The 20,074-nt window shown below is 35.7% G+C and overlaps 2 protein-coding genes across 4 annotated transcripts in view; one reads left to right on the top strand and one right to left on the bottom strand.

Moving 5' to 3' along the window:
* LOC126979529 (zinc finger protein 429-like) overlaps window positions 1-20,074 on the bottom strand; it is a 247,894-nt gene that overhangs the window by 46,286 nt on the left and 181,534 nt on the right. The gene's annotated exons all lie outside the window — the stretch shown is intronic.
* LOC126979515 (lateral signaling target protein 2 homolog) overlaps window positions 1-20,074 on the top strand; it is a 65,340-nt gene that overhangs the window by 35,510 nt on the left and 9,756 nt on the right. For all 3 annotated transcript variants that reach the window (XM_050828831.1, XM_050828832.1, XM_050828833.1), the window contains exons 3-12: window positions 3,592-3,729; window positions 4,900-5,090; window positions 7,007-7,154; window positions 9,314-9,419; window positions 12,120-12,275; window positions 12,895-12,997; window positions 13,849-15,252; window positions 16,886-16,984; window positions 18,240-18,436; window positions 19,298-19,472. In XM_050828831.1, the coding sequence (XP_050684788.1) occupies window positions 3,592-3,729; window positions 4,900-5,090; window positions 7,007-7,154; window positions 9,314-9,419; window positions 12,120-12,275; window positions 12,895-12,997; window positions 13,849-15,252; window positions 16,886-16,984; window positions 18,240-18,436; window positions 19,298-19,472 (2,717 nt within the window). The remainder of the gene's footprint in view (window positions 1-3,591; window positions 3,730-4,899; window positions 5,091-7,006; window positions 7,155-9,313; window positions 9,420-12,119; window positions 12,276-12,894; window positions 12,998-13,848; window positions 15,253-16,885; window positions 16,985-18,239; window positions 18,437-19,297; window positions 19,473-20,074) is intronic.

Raw genomic sequence — 20,074 nt, 5'->3', positions numbered from 1 at the left:
AGTCGGAAAAAAAAAGCTGTTTGAGAGCATTCAACGAAAACGCTGTCTAAACCCTTTGAGATATAACAAAATAATGTTTGGTGGAATTTGGTGGAGTCTTATATAGGTGTACAGAAAAGTCCGCGTTGGCATATGTCTATATCTTAAGGATAACATACTATATCAATCTTAAGACTAAAAAAATACCAATTAAAAGCCGGTATTGTAAAAGCTGTTTACACGATACGATATTAATCGTTATCATTTTAAATAAGTTAGATATTTTACTCTTCTACAGCATATTAATATAATTGATTTAATACAATAAAATACGTTTGTGTGTCAATTTTAAGTAATTAAATAAGATTGCACGTTTCCGATAGCTTTAGACTACATTATTCTCGAAAAAGTAACAGAACAGCGTCTGTCGGGTCAGGTAGTTTATTAGATTAGACTTTGAAATATTTGTCATGCGGATATTTTGGTACTATTTTAAAACGAGATCAGGAGATCTATTACCAAAATTGAAAGCCGAATTTTCGGTCCGAAACGAAAGAACGACGAACTTCGAATTAAATCCTGTTACCAAAGTTTTCGGAATCCGAATAGTGCGGAAGGACATCGTTTCAGAACCATAGACATGACCATAAAAAGTGAGGTGAAACAGCGAAAAAGTAAATGTCAAGAAGAGAATTTGGGAATAAGGTGAAAGACAAAATGTCTAATCGCGACCTTCGTATCCGAAACACTTTCGTAATAGGAAAACGCACGGTCTGTTAACCGATACTTCGTATTTCGATTTTGGTAATAGGGCTCCAGTATCAAATACATGATGTAAGGGAAGCGTAGATGCGAATGCGTAGATTTAACGGAAATTTGAATGCGAAAACCAATAACATGTTATTGTTTGTTTTGTTTTAATGACGTAGAACAATTTTATCTTTCAACAGTTTGACATAAATGATTGTATGTGATTTAAGGGAATCGTAGATGCGTATGCGTAGATTTAACGGAAATTTGAATGCGAAAACCAATAACATGTTATTGTTTGTTTTGTTTTAATGACGTAGAACAATTTTATCTTTCAACAGTTTGACATAAATGATTGTATGTGATTTAAGGGAATCGTAGATGCGTATGCGTAGATTTAACGGAAATTTGAATGCGAAAACCAATAACATGTTATTGTTTGTTTTGTTTTAATGACGTAGAACAATTTTATCTTTCAACAGTTTGACATAAATGATTGTATGTGATTTAAGGGAATCGTAGATGCGTATGCGTAGATTTAACGGAAATTTGAATGCGAAAACCAATAACATGTTATTGTTTGTTTTGTTTTAATGACGTAGAACAATTTTATCTTTCAACAGTTTGACATAAATGATTGTATGTGATTTAAGGGAATCGTAGATGCGTATGCGTAGATTTAACGGAAATTTGAATGCGAAAACCAATAACATGTTATTGTTTGTTTTGTTTTAATGACGTAGAACAATTTTATCTTTCAACAGTTTGACATAAATGATTGTATGTGATTTAAGGGAATCGTAGATGCGTATGCGTAGATTTAACGGAAATTTGAATGGGAAAACAATAACATGTTATTGTTTGATTTGTTTTAATGACGTAGAACAATTTTATCTTTCAACAGTTTGACATCAATGATTGTATGTGATTTAAGGGAATCGTAGATGCGTATGCGTAGATTTAACGGAAATTTGAATGCGAAAACCGGAAACATATTGTTTGGTTTATTAAATCATGTAGAACAATTTTATCTTTCAACAGTTTGACATACATGATTGTATGTGATTTAAGTGTGTAAATGCGTATGCGTAGATTTAACGGATATGTGAATTCGAAAACCGGAAACATCGTTCGGTTTGTTTTAATCGTGTAGAACAATTTTATCTTACAAACAAACGCAAGAGGTTGTAATGAATACTTAAACAACTTTTATAGCCTACCAAACATCACTTATCAACTATAAACAATGTGAGTCCATAACAATATTAAGCCGAGCTGCGTAGTGTGTTTACTCATGCGGATCTAGTTTATTTCCAATGCCTCCGACCCCGATGTGCTAATGTCTGTTTGACGAAGATATTTGATTAGCAGCGCTACTTCCCGACACGCCGAGAATCTGTGATTAGCTTGTTAGTTGTTTGTATACGGCACTAGCGTAGAACGTGACGATGTTGGTTCAATGAATACATTGTAAGTATTGCACGGATTCATTCACGATAATATCAATGGCTCCGACGTGACTATGAACACAATACGTTAATAGAACCCTTATAGATTCGTCTTGTCTGTTTGTCTGTCCGTGTATGCCATAGCCACTTTTTTCCAAAACTCTAAGAGCTATACTGTTGAAACTTGATAAGTAGATGTATTCTGTGAACCGCATTAACATTTTCAAACAGAAATAGATAAAAAAAATATGGGGTTTCCCTATACTAACTGAAACTCAAAAAATTTTGTTCATCAAAACCATCTATTTATTGATATTCTAAAATTATTTTGAGGTTTCTAATATAATTTTTTTCCAAACTGAATAGTTTGGCCGAGAGAAACTTCCAAAGTGGTAAAATTTGTGTGCCCGCGAAAAGTAAAAAAGATATATGATGAATACGAGAATGATGAGAGCTCATTTGCACTGTATGATTATGAGCAAAGATTATTTTGCGTTTTCCATTTATATACTTACTTTAATATCATTTTCCTTTCTATATAACTTTTATATTTTGTTACTTGCTGCTGAAACGCTTCATGGGCGAGTCAGACTCGCACTTGGCCGTTTTTTATTTAAATGTGTGTGACAAGCTGTGTCTTACACTCGCGATTTGTATGTCACTTTCTGTTAGAGTGCGTGCATTGATCATAGAGGTTTGCACAGTATCTAGACGAATAATTGATCTGAGCATATTTTTGAAGATTTCATGTTTATAAAGGTACCTTTACCAGAAAAGCAAATTATTAAATATTTGTAGAAATATCTAAATATGTTGTGATATTACTAGATTGATTTTGACAGGACTTTATATTTTGATAGATAGCTCTTGTTAAAGCAAGGCTTCTTTTAATTTAAGAAATTAATTATGAGTCCACGATACGATTGCTATGCAATTAAATCTTATATCAATACATAAAAAAAATAGTATTTATTAATATATTTGGCAATTTACTAATAAATTATTATATTGCAAAATTTATTGAAGTAGGCGTTACTTAGCGGAAATTCATAATTATCCAAATGATTTGAGTTTTCTTTAGTGTTAATTCCGCCAATATTTGTCTTTAAACAATTTGACACGTGTTTCGCCTCTACACGAGGCATTCTCAGGACGTGTTGACTCGCCAAAATCTCTCACGAGACATCAAATGTCCTGAGGATGCCTCGTGTAGAGGCGAAACACGTGTCGAATTGTTTAAAGACAAATATTGGCGGAATTAACACTAAAGAAAACTTAAAACATTTGGATATTATATTGCACGCAACGAAAGTTCTTATATTTGCCGCTTAATTAATTTAATTATGATTGCGTGATAAAACCTCGCACTGTATCTGTTTCAGCAAAAACTTGAATACGTGTTGATTGATTTCAGGACCGTGTTTTGAACATCACGAGTCAGATAATGGACCAGGTGCTGGGTGACGAGCGAGTGGCGCGGGGCTTCAGGGTCAAGTTTCCCGAAGATGTCCTTCAGGACAACTTGGCTGGCCAGCTCTGGTTTGGCGCTGAGGTGAGCAGAGCTTGAGAAATCCGAAATTATTAAACAAAGTAACGCTGCCGCAAACAAGTCACAAATTAGGATATCATCCCCATCACGTATCCACGTGATGGGGTGGATGCATGTCTTCTACAGTACAGTTTTCATGGAACTTTCTTCAACGTACAATCAAGCTATGGAATGGGCTTCCTTGTGCGGTGTTTTCGGGACGATACGATATACCTTTTAAAAAATAAAAACAAAGCGCGTACACCTCCTGTGATTCCTCTAGTGTTGCAAAAGAATGTGGGCGGCGGTGATCACTTAATACCTGGTGACCTGTACTCTTATTTGACCTCCTTTTCCATAAAAAAAATCATGTCTAATTCGATATATTATTAATATATACCAGTGGGAGGCTCCTTTTCACAGGATGCAGGCTAGATTATGGGTACCACATGGGCGCCTATTTCTGCTGTGAAAGAGTAACGTAAGCATGTGTTTCGGTCTGAATGGCGCCGTAGCTGGTGAAATAGCTCGGCAAACGAGACAACATCTTATGTCTCAAGGAGACGAGCGCAATTGTGGTGCCGATCAGAATTTTTGGGATTTTCAATAATCCTGATCGGTACTACATTGTAATGGGCAGGGCGTATCAATTACCATTAGATGAACGTCCTGCTCGTCTTGTCCCTTATTGTTATAAAAAAAAATATTATAATATAAAGTGTGGCAACATAAGATTTGTCGCAATAGTTATTATGGATTGTCAGGTTTAATACACAAATAAAATTTGAAAAACAAAATTTTATGAACGATGCGGGATTCGAACCCACGACCTCCGGCGTGAGAGTTGAACAAAGCAAACAGAATTTTATAACGAGGCGGTACTCGAACGGTTAGCTCAGTTGGTTAGAGCACCGGCACGGAACGCCGGAGGTTCGAATCCCGCATCGTTCATAAAATTTTGTTTTTCAAATTTTATTTGTGTATTAATCCTAGAAGTGAGAGTTACCACTTTAAAAAAACATAACACATTGACAGGTTTGTTTTAGGCAAATCGAATTACAAAGTGTAAAAGATTAGACAGAGGCTGGATTAACGTGCGGCAAATCGATCTAATAATAATCGAATCTTTGATGGAACGAAATGGAGAAAATGATTGCACATATAACACTTATGTCGCGTTTTGTTACATTGCAGTGTCTCGCTGCTGGTTCATCAATAATGAACCGCGAAGAGGAATCGGCAGCTATGAGGCCCCTGGCCAAGGCCCTCACGCGCAGCTTGGAGACAGTTCGCTCTCTGCTCAGGGAGCAGTGTCTGCGCCCTCGTGGCCTGGCCTTGCAAGACCACGACGACATGCTGCAAGAAAGCCTGAGGATATTCGACAGGTTTGATACTAAATATATCCGTTGTTCTTGGTAGTCTTCTTCTCTTCAGTAGTGAAAGTTTTTAGGGACAGTGGTAGTTATTTCCTTCCATCTTTAACGCCAGTGTGTATGGCATGTTAGTATACCCGAGGTTTTTAATCTTAACTTTTCGATACAACGTGGTTTTCGGCGAGAACTATGGCCAAATAAGAGGGTATTCAAAAATGATGTGGGACAATTTTAGCGACTTTTCAACCTTTCCCTTCAAATCTCTCTCGAGTTTTTTCAAAATACGTAGTAGAGATAAAAAGTGAAACAAAATAATAGTAGGATGAAATCCATTGGAAAAGGACGAGAACATAGCAAAAATTAAGTGAAAAATAAATTACGGGCGATCTGAGGACGGGAAGTGGAAAAGGGGGGGTGTTTTAGGGTAAAAAACGGTTTATCTCGATTTCCGGCAAAACTACAAGTCCTATGGCAAAAAGATTGGCAAAGTTGTAGGTAATAAGGAGATCTACAACTTTTGTAATTACACTTTTTTCACATAACCTCAAAATTTAGGTGAAAAATTCAAAAAACCAAGTTTATGGTTTTTTATTTATCTTTTTCAAAAAATTTTTTTTTTACGAAATTTGGCGAAAACTTACCTTATTATATCCCAAATAAACTGTAATTTATTTGATTTAAAATATTTATTTTAACTTATAATCAAAAAACACCCTAATTTTCAATCGAAAATTCTGACGTCAAAATATCAGCTTTTTTCAAAAATTTTGGGGGCTTTTTGTTCGTTGAAATATCTACTTTCTGATGGTGTAAAAAAAAATATAAATTACAATTGTAAATGTTCGGAAAATTTAAGTCCAACAAAAGGCATTTCATAAAGAATTCATACCTGTTGTTTCGTAGCACCATAAATATGGATTACGATTAATCAAATCTATTTATAAATGTTAAAAGGATAATGATTCAGTGTTAAATTAACCTTTTTTTTCAATTTTATTGATTTTATAATCCACATTTTTGCTGCTACTTAATAACAGGTGTGAATTCTTTATGAAATGCCTTTTGTTGGACTTAAATTTTCCGAACATTTACAATTGTAATTTATATTTTTTTTTACACCATCAGAAAGTAGATATTTCAACGAACAAAAAGCCCCCAAAATTTTTGAAAAAAGCTGATATTTTGACGTCAGAATTTTCGATTGAAAATTGGGGTTCTTTTTTCATATTAAGTTAAAATAAGGCGAACAAATAAATATTTTAAATCAAATAAAATACAGTGTATTTGGGACATAATAAGGTAAGTTGTCACCAAATTTCGTAGAAAAAATTTTTTTTTGAAAAAGATATAAATAAAAAACCAAAAACTTGGTTTTTTGAATTTTTCACCTAAATTTTGAGGTTATGTGAAAAAAGTGTAATTACAAAAGTTGTAGATCTCTTTATTACCTACAACTTGCCAATTAACTTTTTGCCATAGGACTTGTAGTTTTGCCGGAAATCGAGAAAAACCGTTTTTTACCCTAAAATACCCCCCCTTTTCCACTTCCCGACCTCAGATCGCCCGTAATTTATTTTTCCCTTAATTTTTGTTATATTCTCGTCCTTTACCAATGGGTTTCATCCTACTGTTATTTTTTTTTGTTTTTCAAAAATTATCGACCCTGGTCTATAGGTATTTATATATGCATTGGATTTATGCGTTATTATTACGTGAATATATATATACAGTAGACTCGGTAATCCGAAAAAGGTTTTAGAGGAAAGTGTCGAATTTGTCGGATTATAGACTACTGATTAAGACCTCCTTATAGTCTGGAATTTATTGAAAAAAGAGTACCTTCACAGTGCTCGACTTTATCTGAGGGAGGCTCCTTTCCTTTCCTAAAAAAAAGCAAAAAGCAACAGTCAAGATGTTCTAACTTTCAGATTATTCGCCGAGTTTGAGCTGTGCTACGTGAGCGCAATGGTGAACGTGAAGACGCCGCACGAGTTTGAAGCACAGCAGCTGATCTGCGTTCTGTTCTCTGAGAGTCTCCGGCGAGCTCTCAAGCAGAACCTGCTAACACAGGAACAGGTCAGTTTGATTAACAATAAACAGCCCTGTGGTTCCCTGGGGCGATTTAGGGCATTTACCAGTGGGAGACTCCTTTGCACAGGATGCCGGCTAGATTATGGAGCAGTAATGTGTAAGCATGATTGTATTTTGGTCTGAAGGGTGCCATATAGCTAGTGAAATTACTGCCAAATGAGACTTAACATTATACGTCGCAAGGTGACGAGCGATCGTGGAATTAAAGAAATTTAATTAGTATTTTATATTTTTACTATAAGTAAAATTCCAGTATTGGGGTGGATTTTTTTCCGATGCCCAGGGGCGGCATTAAGTTTAAATCCGGCCCTGGGCGTATTAATTACCATCAGCTGAACGTCCTGCTCGTCTCGTCCCTTATTGTCATAAAAAAACATCTTGAAGCCATTTTCCGAAGCGGCACCGATCGCCTAAGCCGTCCTTAAAGCGTCATAGGTTGGCAACGCATCTTTAAGACTTGTGTATATTGTGCAGATGTTTATGGTCACTGGTTATATCGATACCAAAAAGTTGAGCCGGTTGCTTATACAGGATGATTTTTACAAGCAATAGTTAAACCCTATTGTTGGTTAGCTTATACCTATTGCGAACTGACGCTTTTTACGCTACAGACTGTATCAATTTATTCGTTTATGTATAGATTTAAAGATAATTATTTTTATTATTATTAAAGTAGTTATTGTTTTATTCTTTAGTTTTTTCTTGGTTATTAAGTAAGAACATAGTTATTTTATTGTTTTATCAGCCTTTTGCTTGTGGATTTAATTTGTAAAAAAATTATCAAAAATTGTTTACAAAAGTTTTAGTTTAACAAAGGATGTATATAATACTATTAAGCATGTCGAGTTAGCCTGTAAGTGGAGTATACAACATTATAAAAGAATTTTTAAATGTATCTATAGATTAAGATAGTTGTATGCACGTTGGCTTCCTAATAAATAAATAAATAATTAAGTGTAAGAGAGTTTTCCATTTAAACACACACAATTCTTGGTATGACAGGACAGCCAACCGTGTAAATGCTGTCAAATGTTAGTTGGCACTGCTGTAGTGCCGACTTACTTACACAAATTAAAACTTAACTTACTACTGTCGGGGACCCAGTGCTCTGCGAACGGCTGGATCACTTGGCGTTGCGTAGAGACGTCGCTTCATTGTGTGTCTTCTACAGCATTTATCACGGGGAGTGTTCCGAAGAGCTGTTTAACCTGATTCCTGCCGCCGAATTCTACCTTCGCACGACACGCCACAAGTTAGGATATCATCCTCACCATCTGGATGTGTGGCGGTCCTCCGCAGTGCGGTTTTCAAGGAGCTTTCTTCCACGTACTACAACGCTGTGGAATGAAATTCCTTGTGCCGTGTTTCCGGGACGATACGACATGGGTACCTTCAAAAAAAGCGCGTACACCTTCCTTAAAGGCCGGCAACGCTTTTGTGATTCCTCTGGTGTTGCAAGAGAATGTAGGCGGCGGTGATCACTTAACACCAGGTGACCCGTACGCTCGTTTGTCCTCCTATTCCATAAAAAAATACTAACTTACTCAAATTAAAGTTAATTTAACTAAATATCTGTATATTAAATGCTTTTATAGTTATTTATAATCATCTTTAAACTGAAGTGATAGTTATATAAAATAGCATTACTAAAACAGTAATGAATAACCACATTTATATAAATGTTATTATTAATTGGGATATCTTATGGCTCTATGGCGTATGTAGCGCTTGTTAACACCTAAGATTAAGGATTGGTCTCTGCTGCGCTCCAAATAGATACCGCAGGCGTAGTCGCAAAGTGCTGAAACTAATACGCCCAAGTGGGCGTACTCGAGCCAGTCTTGAACAATTTGTGACGTTGATGCGGTCGTCAGAAAGTATTTTGTATTTCATTAATTTCAATGTTAAATAACACGAACCGTATGTAACAAACTTTGAAAGATGTCATTGAGTGTCAAGATGCCACGCACACAAACATCTTAAAGTTGCCGTAATAAAAAAGCTACTGTTTTTAGGTAGTGCGGTATCTAGTTGGAGCGCAGTGGAGACCACTCCTTAATCTAAGGTTAACACATTAACTAATCAATATATCAATAATATTGCTGATATATATTATAATTATTACTTAATTGAGTTTTTTTCAGGTCGATTCGTACGACCCGGCTTTGATGTTCGCAGTGCCTCGTCTCGCAATTGTGAGTGGACTACTAATATACTCCAGCGGACCTCTGTCCATAGACAAACCACCGGGTGAGTTGCCTCGACCTGCTATCTTAACAAATTATATATTAACCAAAATAAATTAATTAAAAAAAAATGGCTCTGTCGTAAATCCTATTACTCCACTGCTGAATATCTAAATGATCGGACAGCCTGGGACTAGATTATGATTATACAAATGATTTATGTTTTCTTTAGTGTTAATTCCGCCAATATTTGTTTTTAAAACAATTCGACACGTGTTTCGCCTCTACACGAGGCATCCTCAGGACGTGTTGTCTAGCCAAAATCTGGTACGAGACTGAATCAAATGAGCCGGAAGCCGCTCTTTTATACCCTCGTCCCATGAAATGACGCGCTGTGATTGGTCTGCTGTTGTGACGTATTCAATAAATTTTCTTAGATTATGATTATTTTATAGCGATAGAAATGACTGTACAATATTGTATATTTTTATTGAAAAGAGTGCAAAAAAAGAATGCTGGGAGAGTTTCTTGCGCCGCTTCTTCTCTCTCAGAGCGCCATTTGTTTCCGAAGCGGTAGTAGTATCTAGTAGTTATTAGAAATGACATCAAAAAGGATTCTAAAGGAATCAATTTTGGTAAAATAAATGCCTTTCATATGCCTTTATGCCTTTAATTAATCAATCAAATTATTTATTTGGGTATAAACTTGATATGGTACGATGGTACAATCGTACAGTTTCACATGTTTCGCCACGTTTAACAAGACATGCAAATTAATTTAATACAATTAATGGTATAAGTTATTAATAATATAACAAAATCAAATAATTAGGCTTATTGATTTAGTATCTCACATATTTCATAAATATAATAATATTTACACACTTTTTAGACAACTTATCTTGCCCCAAGTTAAGCATATATAGCCTGTGTTATGGGTTACAAGACATTGATATATTTAATACAATATACATACTTAAACATACATAAATTCATATAAACATACATATATACATTTAAACATCCATGACTCGGAAACAAATATCCATATTCATCATATAAATGCTTGCACCTACCGGGATTCAAACCCGGGACCTCTAGCTTAGTAGGTAGGATCGCTAACCACTCGGCTATACAGGTCGTCTAATATATATATAACTTGCAGTTTTTACCAACAGTGTCAATAAACTCAATAACACTCTTTGATATAATAAGATATTATTTATTCAATATTATACTATTAATTTGTTATGTTTTTAAAGTGATAACCCTCACTTCTAGGATTAATGCACGAATAAAATTAGAAAACAAAATTGTATGAACGTTGCGGGACTCGAACCCACGACCTCTCGCGTTTCGTGCGAGTGCTCTTCCAACTGAGGTAACCGTTCGAGTGACGTATCGTCATAAAATCTTGTATGCTTTGTTCAACTTTTGTAATTTTATTTGTGTATTAATCCTAGAAGTGAGGGTTATCACTTTAAAAACATAACTAATTGTTTAGATTTGCAAGAGCGACATCTCAAGTCAATTTCCTAATATGCAAATACTGGGATTGAGCAGATTATCAACTGTAAAGTAGATCCTGTAGATGAAGCCACAACCTGAAAGTTGAACAAATCATACATGATTTTATGACGATACGTCACTCGAACGGTTAGCTCAGTTGGAAGAGCACTCGTACGAAACGCGAGAGGTCGTGGGTAGAACCCACGTAGTAGGTAGGTAGTCCCGCATCGTTCAGAAAATTTTGTTTTCAGATTTATTTGTGTATTATACTATTACTGTTGCCTAAAAATTATCCCAAATTCTTTCTAAACTACGAGATGAGCTAACATTGGAAACGATATCCATAACACTGTTAAATTAATTCAAAATTTGGACCTTGAGAATCTTGAAATATACAATTTTTGTGACATAGACGGCCGTATCTTTTTTACGTTAACTAAGAAGTTTGATATCGTTTTAATTTTCTTAATTACAACTCAACCTGCACGCGTTCCCGAGAAATAGGGTCTTGACAGACAGACGGACAACAAAGTGATAGGATCACTATCCGGATAGGATCACTAAGTGTTAAATTTTTATCATTTTGACGTACGGCACCTTAAAAATGGTCCTAAATTATTTCTCTATTTCCCCGAGATCTATAGAAACGTTCTTCAAATGGCTGAACATAGGCATTTAGGCACTTTGAAACAAAAGCCATGTGTTTATTTAACAGCACTGTTGTTTTGTATGAAAAATAATCTTATGTTCTTTTAACAGTTAATGTAGCATTATTGTCTATAATAATTGTACTTATTCCCAAAGTAAAGCTGCAAAAATATTTATCGATAAATAATTACTTTAAGGGATAATATTATAAATATAACTAAATAAAAAAAAATATTTTACTTAACTCACAGACTCTAAACAGAATCACCAAAGTGTGTACTCATTTACGATATACAATACATCTTGAGTAAATTTCATTAAATATTTTTTTATGGAAGAGAGGGACACACGAGCATACGGTTCACCTGATGTTAAGTGATCACCGCCGCCCACATTCTCTTGCAAGACCAGAGGAATCACAGGAGAATTGCAGAACGTTGTCGAAGGTGAACGCGCTTTTTTTAAGGTACCCATGCCATATCGTCTCAGAAATACCGAACAAGGAAAATCATTCCATAGCTTATATGTCATTTAAATTTATTGAACACCAACTGCGCGTTATATGCATACTTATTATTGATCCCGCAATATTGGATACGATTCCCAGAGGAAATGTCGGACATGTTTCGTCCGTTCCGCACGTTGCTGCACAAGATCCGCTCGCTGCTGTGGACCTTGGACCGGCGGGAGCTGCTGGTACTGGAGCGACTGCTTTGCAGCAACGAGGACGTCTCCAGCCTGGTGCATCTACCAGACCTACCAGGTTAGCTCAGTCCCTTTAAGGTATTTAAAGACTTTTTTTTTAAACTATTAATTCGTGGATCGATTGGTTGGAACTCAGCCGCAACTCAAATTTTAATCTTCATATTCAAATTCTATCAGATCAAAAATGACTAAAAACTGGTTTAATGTGTTTCCCTAACTGTTACTATAAATATAATTGCACGTAGTGTTTAAATTCTCTTTGAACATAATAAATGTAATACCTATGTAATTATTAACTTATTTTATATAATACTTGTATAAAAAAAAAGAAGATGCACCTGTATTATGGTATGTGTTATAGAAACAATATGCGAAAAATATTAAATGGTGTAAAATGTTCACACTATTGTTTAGTAATTAAGTTATTGTAACACTGTAAGTTTTCCAAATAAAATAAATAAAATATTTTTGTCGAGTTTTGGGAATATGGTACAAATGTAGCTGTAAAATGGGATGCACCGGAACCAGCAAAATTTTGAAAAATAATATATAGAAAAAAAGTTTGGAAACCTTTGGTTTTACACGATACACGTAGCTATTTAAATTCGCCTACGTAAAGTCCACTCTTCCCCTACTTAATTTGCGGGGATTAATTATAATTTTCTTTTGTGAACTAGGTGAAGATTCAACAGCTGACTCGTGCTATCCGGACATTGGTGAATTTGTTTCCAAGTTCTATGCAGACCATGTGCATTGCAGAGAATTATACACACAACTAAGGTAGATTAATTTAACGAATTTTTTGTAGTATATATAGAGAAAAACTAATCTATACTAATATTATAAAGCTGCAGTGTTTGTTTGTTTGTTTGAATCCATTTATCGAGGAAGGCTATAGGCTATGTTTTTTTTTCAAAATTAGGGATCCGTAATAAAATTGATATTTTGTAACACAACGTGTAAAATCGAAAACCTATTTTTGCGTGCGCTGCAAAAACTATTGACAATAGAACAAAATGATGTACAGGCATGTATAATATAGGCAATATTTTATTTCTTATAAAACTATTGCGTGAATTATACTTTATATGGCAAAACAACGTTTGCCGGGTCAGCTAGTAATTTATACATCTAGTAAAAGCCAATTGTTGCTAGACAGCAGATGAAGGATGACAGGCCAGGTTTATTTTACTTGTTGTTTGTGTGAGTGCGCTTGCATAGAGGTTAACTGTCAAACTCATTTTTTACGACGTTTCCACAGCTATCACAGTTTTTCTAGATATATAAATAATCTAAGGATAATAAAATATCTGAGTATATATATATATTTTTATTTCACTGTTAAGGGATCTGTGGAGTGTGGACCGAAACATTTAGTTCAGACAATCAATTATCGTATAAGAAAGAAGTTCTATTATTGTTCATCGTATAATATTTTTATGTCAATAATAAGATACGAAAGTAAGCAACACTTGATGGTTAGGAAATCACCCCATCTTTTACATCTTTAATAGTGAAGTAGGTTGAAACTGGGAAGATATTAAATCACGATTAGATAATTTCGTAGTTATTGCTAATTTACCATCTAAATATTGTAATTTTATGTATAAAAAATCTATTTGTTTTGTCAGTTCCAGTGAACCAACAATAACCGACGCCGATTATTTGCCAGACAACATTGAAGTTATGACACCGATCATAGACGGACTCAGACGTTTGAACGAAGATTTTGACGATAGAACATCGGATGACACAGATACAAAGACAGATAAACATACAGTAGACACGGCAAGTACAGACACATATCAGACAAATGAGAGTTCAGAAAAAGTGAGAAAAATGAGAAACGAAAGTGATTTGTCCTCTTTAAGAAATCTATCAACGAATGGACTCATGATGTTCGACCCTCTTGTTATTAATGCTGTGGCTGCTTCAACTTCTAATGATAGTCCCAGACAAATACCAGACCAAGACTTAGTGACATCACTAAACGAACAAGTGACTGAAATAGCCGACAGATTATCATCGATAGTTAGTGACGTTGACATAGTAGGTCAAATGCATTCGTATTCGACCAACGACGTCCCATCACTAACTGAAAGTTCAGAGGCTTTTGGATTTTCCGCCCCCAGAAACGAACAGATAACATGTATGCCGTCTACTAGTCATGGATATTTAATACCAAACGCAATAAGTCAAGAACCAGTCGTGCTAGCTTCATTGTCTCACAACAACTCCGCAGTGTTCAACGAAGACGAAAACGATTTAAACAATGATCTCCCAATGATATTTCCGGATAACATTGACGCGGAGATTGTAAATACTAATATATGTATCGCTAACGCTAACCTGTCTTCACTTTTACTAACTAACGAAGAGTTTAGAAACATTGTAGAAAACGAAACTAATGATAGAAGCGATGACAATGCCAGTTTCCATTCGGCGAAAATGGGTAGCGATGAACGTGTTAAATTTATCTTAGGTTATGAAAGTGAACATGAGTCGCCGGTAGATTCGGGTGTCAGCACTGAAAATACTAGTTTAGATAGATCGCCTGATACAGATCAAAATAAAATGAAAGATGGTTATATGGAGAACAACCGGATTTTACCTGATAGTAAATTAGAAGACTTAGATATAACCGGTGATGTTACTGTAAATATAACTTACGAAGAAGAAGAGAATTTAAAAAATGAAGCAGGATCATCACATATAGAACTAGATAGGAATGGTGAAAGTTCACAGACTATACAGAATTGGGGTTCTAATTCAAATCATGAAGAATTAAGAACCATTGAAGAAGTTATATCTGAATTACGGAGACAGAGGTTGTCTGATAAGAATTTGAGCACTGTGGTAGAAGAGAATAGGAGTGATGTTGGGAATAGTTCGCATAGTAGCAGTAGAAAGAAAAGGAAATCTGGAAAGAGTAAAAAAAAGAAATGGTCGCCTAATATCGTACTTATGGACAGTAGGACGGTGCAGACACAGAATAATACACTCAGATTGAATTTGGATCATTTTGTAGACGAAAGGTAATATATATTTTTTTCATTACATGTTTTATTTTTGCTTGTATTTATGAAAGATGCAGCAATCGCAGCTGGGTCTAGGGAGATAAAGCCTCGCGCGTAATAAGTATTACCGCTTAGTTTACTGATCTTTGTGTATTTATTCACCCTGTTGCTTTTGTCTACAGATTTATTTTATTTTTATCGTATTTATGTTATTTTGTACTTGTTAAATTCAATGTATGTGTATAATAAACCAGATATGTCGGTAAATTATAGTATGAGAAATAAGAAATCGAGAAAATATAAACACCATTTTTCTTAAGGTAGGGGAGCTTTCTTTAAGAGCGGACATCTAAAATTGTAAAGAATAAAACTTGCAAAAGAACTTAAAGTTCAGATAAAATTGAAAATAAATTCCGATTGAAAGATCAATTTGAGTATAGAAAATAAAAGAAAAAAGTACGAGATACCACCATATTGAACTCGACATACAAAATTATTTCAAATACCTTTAAGGACAAATTTTGCTCGAAACTCAGTTCTATCCTGTATTGCTGAAGCATAAAACTATGATTATTAAAACTTGATCTATTTCATTTGTCGAAACATAAATTAAAATGTGGAATTAGGTATGTAAATGCACAGACCACAATAAATACATGCACAGACTACAATAAATACACGCACGCACGTATGCACACAACAAGCACGAACGAAGTTTGGGGCGGTCACACTTAGTATATTATTCATATCCATATAAATAATTCAAAAACCACCAATCAACATTACAGTCAAACATATTTTTGCGCACAAAATGGAGATGTTAATCTATATATATAAATATGAATTGCTGTTCGTTAGTCTCGTTAAAACTCGAGAACGGCTGGACCGATTTGCAAATTTAGGTCTTTAATTATTTGTGGAAGTCCAGAGAAGGTTTAAAAGGTGAATATATAGGAAAATGCTGCTAATCTATATATATAAATGAATTGCTGTTCGTTAGTCTCGCTAAAACTCGAGAACGGCTGGACCGATTTGGCAAATTTAGGTCTTTAATTATTTGTGGAAGTCCAGAGAAGTTTTAAAAGGTGAATATATAGGAAAATGCTGCTAAATAAAATAAAAACAGCGAATTTGTTTTTCCTTTGCTGTGTCCATACTTAATTTCTGAGAGAATTTATTGACGCACGGTTTGACAGTTCTGGGTGTCAGCAGGGTGCATATTTTACGAAGTAATTTTTGATGTTATGATATTATATTATTGACAAATTCATATAAAAACATTATTTTATTTATTATACGAGTATACAGAACAACGTCTGTCGGGTCAGCTAGTATGAAATGAAATTATATATACTAAATATGCCCATACACTTATTTGTGTAAATATATGAGTGTGCAAGTATGTGTAGTTAATAATGAACAGGTTCCCAAAAAGCTCCTCTAGTGGATGCGAAATAAAACAAACCATACAAGACTAGAGATCGGTATATTCTCAAACCAAATATTTGAACCATATAAAATTTATGCAAATATTGTTTGTGCGATTTCAAATACAACTAGCGCGATCTCTTATCGACTAGCAAGCAAAATGATATATAAAATGAAAACTTAACTTTTAAATCTTAAATAATTTGTAAAAATGTAATTTCAGGGATTGCGGTGTCTCGGAGTGTGGCGATGACGAACAGATAGCTTTAGCGCTGCAAGCACAAGAGCTGGCTGCGAGGCATCAGGCGAGATCCAAGTTCAAGTGAGTGCCTGTAATTTTCCAGCTGTTGCCTTACAACATTGTGCTTAGTAGTTATAGGCAGTGATTTTGTATGTGCTGTTAATATAATAATAATATTGACACACTTTTTACACAAATTATCCTGCCCCAAGTTAAGCATATATAGCCTGCACCCACAAGGGTTACAAGACAATGATATATTTAATACAATATACATACTTAAACATACATAAATTCATATAAACATACATATATACACACATAAATACATTTAAACATCCATATTCATCATATAAATGCTTGCACTACCGGGGTTCGAACCCAAATATGAATACTGTATTCTGCTTTGAATAATTCTAGTACTTACTCTTTGATAACCTTCCTGGTACATCTGTAGTACCCCGTCCCCTTCACCGTCTGTCACCCCGTGAGACGGTCGCGCACAAACTTGTCGGACTATAGCGTTTCGAGGGGCTTCAAAATGATGGCTCCATTTGTTTTCTTTAACACTCCATTCCATTATTGGGATTTAATATTAATGTCGAAAAAAATATGTGATGTGTCCGGAAATGATCGACGCTTCTAGAATTTAAAATTCATATTAATAAATAATTGTAACAATACTTACCGTCGGAATTGTTACAATTGTACGAATAATAGATAAAGCAATATATCCGCTGTAAAGGTATAAAAGATTGGAGCGGCCGCGTCCAATGAGAACTAAAAAGACTGTCGAAGATGTTAAGTTCAGAAATAGCCGAAATACTATACGGAATAAAAAAATTATGACACGCCGACATAAATTCGCTTAAGAAGCCGACATAAGTGCGTAAGTCCATATAGATTAAAAAAAGTCCGCGGCCCGACAGATTAAAAAAAGTAAAGATAATAATATAGGTATAAGATAAGAAAGATAAAGTAATTATGAATAAAAAATACCCCTATATACTTATTGAACATAGTTTATGCATCAATGTACACACGTTGTAACCCCCCCACCATTTAATCTCGCATAACTACTTGACCTCCGACAATTCTTCCTGCTCTGTGTCAATAAGCCCAAGATAGGGTGGGCATTATTCATGGCCGGGAAAAGTGTTTAATCATGCTGTTTTAATCACATTGTTCAATTGAGTCGGGCATTATGAATAGTGCCCGGACTTATCAAATTGCCCGTAACATATATATTACCTTCAAAATATCCGCTTTTTTACGCTATACGGTATATAGCTTTTACCTAGTATACACCATCACTTAAACGAGAATGTTAATTCAGATCCAGTGAAGACCTGATACACCGGCTCTTCGTTTGCATCGCCGGTGTAGCCGACCAGCTACAAACGAACTTCGCAGCCGATCTCCGCAACATATTAAAAGCTGTGTTCCTCATGAATCAGACGGTCGATACGCCGCCCGAAAAGGAACCGCCATCTATCGAATACCAACCGAGTGAGGACCAAGTGATACAAAATGGTAAATTTTTATTCATAAGTAAATATAATTTTTATATGAATTTGTAAAAAAAAACACAATCTTTTTACTACTGCATCTAACAGTTTAAGGAACTTTCTTTCACGTGCTACAGAGCTGTGGAATGAGCTTCCTTGTGTGGTGTTTCCGGGACGATATGACATGGGTACCTAAAAACAGCGCGTACACCTTCAGGCCGGCAACGCTCCAGTCATTCCTATGGTGTTGCATGAGAACGTGGGCGGCGGTGATCACTTAACACCAGGTGATCCGTACACTCGTTTGTCCTCCTTTTTCATAAAAAAAATATCAACATTATTAATTTTAACATTTACCACCCCCTCCAGTTAAACTTTTATGAGAAATGACAAGTAACTCATTGTCACTTCTTTAAATCAACACACGTCGTATTTACAAACTTGCATACATAGATTAAACATTTTTTTTATACAATATTTGCTCGGTGATGGAACACAAAAACTAAGAAACATGTATACAAATTTAATAATTCCGTCCGAGCGCTCTTACCAACTAAGGCAACCGCCTTCGTGACCCATTTTTAAAAATAACAAACTGTTTGGATTTGAATGAGCGATATTCCAAGTCAAATTTATAATACACAATTATTGGGCTTAAATTTTTAAGTAGAGCCTGTAGATCGAGCCATAACCTGAGAGTTCAAAAAGACATACTAAGATTTACGGTCAATGCGTCACTCGGACGGTTGGCTCAGTTGGTAAGAGCGCCAGGGCGGAACCCGAGAGGCGCGTTTCCGAGTTCATGAATTTTGGTTCAAATGAAGTTCAGCTGAACGACCTTATTTGTTAATTTAAGTAAACCATAACTCAAGTATACTATTTGCAGGTAGTTCATTCGATAGTGTCTACTCGGCAGAGGAAGTGTACGCGGACAGTTCAGACTCGCCGTCGGAGAGCGGGCCCGCGAGGCGAAACACAGGCAGCTCGAATGACGGCGACGAGAGGAAAGTGGAGACTAGCAACCTTCAAGCATCGGTATCTACCGGAGACCTTACATTAAGGTGAGTTAAAACTCAACTGATGACCATTCGTCAACCTTTTTTTTTCTTTATAGAAGAGAAGGACTCTGTCAGCGTCGCACTGAACGTACTAATTTACTGCTCTTTTCAATAACCTTTCTTCTTCTTCGGCGTTACACTCTTGTCAGAGTGGTCGTGGTCGTCACGTCGAGGTTAGTGGCCTGTTTCACAATGCGACGCCACTCGTCACGAACTGCCGCTCTTCTCGTGCATTCATGCAGAGTACCGTCGACAGCTTGCCTCACTTGGTCCGTCCACCTCATCGGGGACCTGCCTCTTGGTCTAGTGCCCTCGACTTTACCCTGCACTATTAAGCGTTCTATGGAGTCGCTTCCACGTCGCGATACATGCCCGAAGAAAGTGAGAATACGAGCTTGTACGGTAGTGGACAGTCTCTGTTCGATGCCGAGCTCCCGAAAAATGGACTCATTGGTTCGGAATTCGGTCCACGATATACCGAGCATTCTTCTCCAGCACCACATCTCAAGAGCATTGATCTTTTTCTTCTCACTTTCTCGTAGGGTCCATGTCTCAGCAGCGTAGAGGAATATGGGGAATATGAGAGCCCTTACAAGTCGTATTTT

The sequence above is a fragment of the Leptidea sinapis genome, chromosome 3 (assembly GCF_905404315.1).
Source record: "Leptidea sinapis chromosome 3, ilLepSina1.1, whole genome shotgun sequence".
Lineage (NCBI taxonomy): Eukaryota > Metazoa > Arthropoda > Insecta > Lepidoptera > Pieridae > Leptidea > Leptidea sinapis.
Note: the sequence above shows the minus strand (reverse complement) of the source record. Positions and strands in the feature narration are given on the sequence as shown.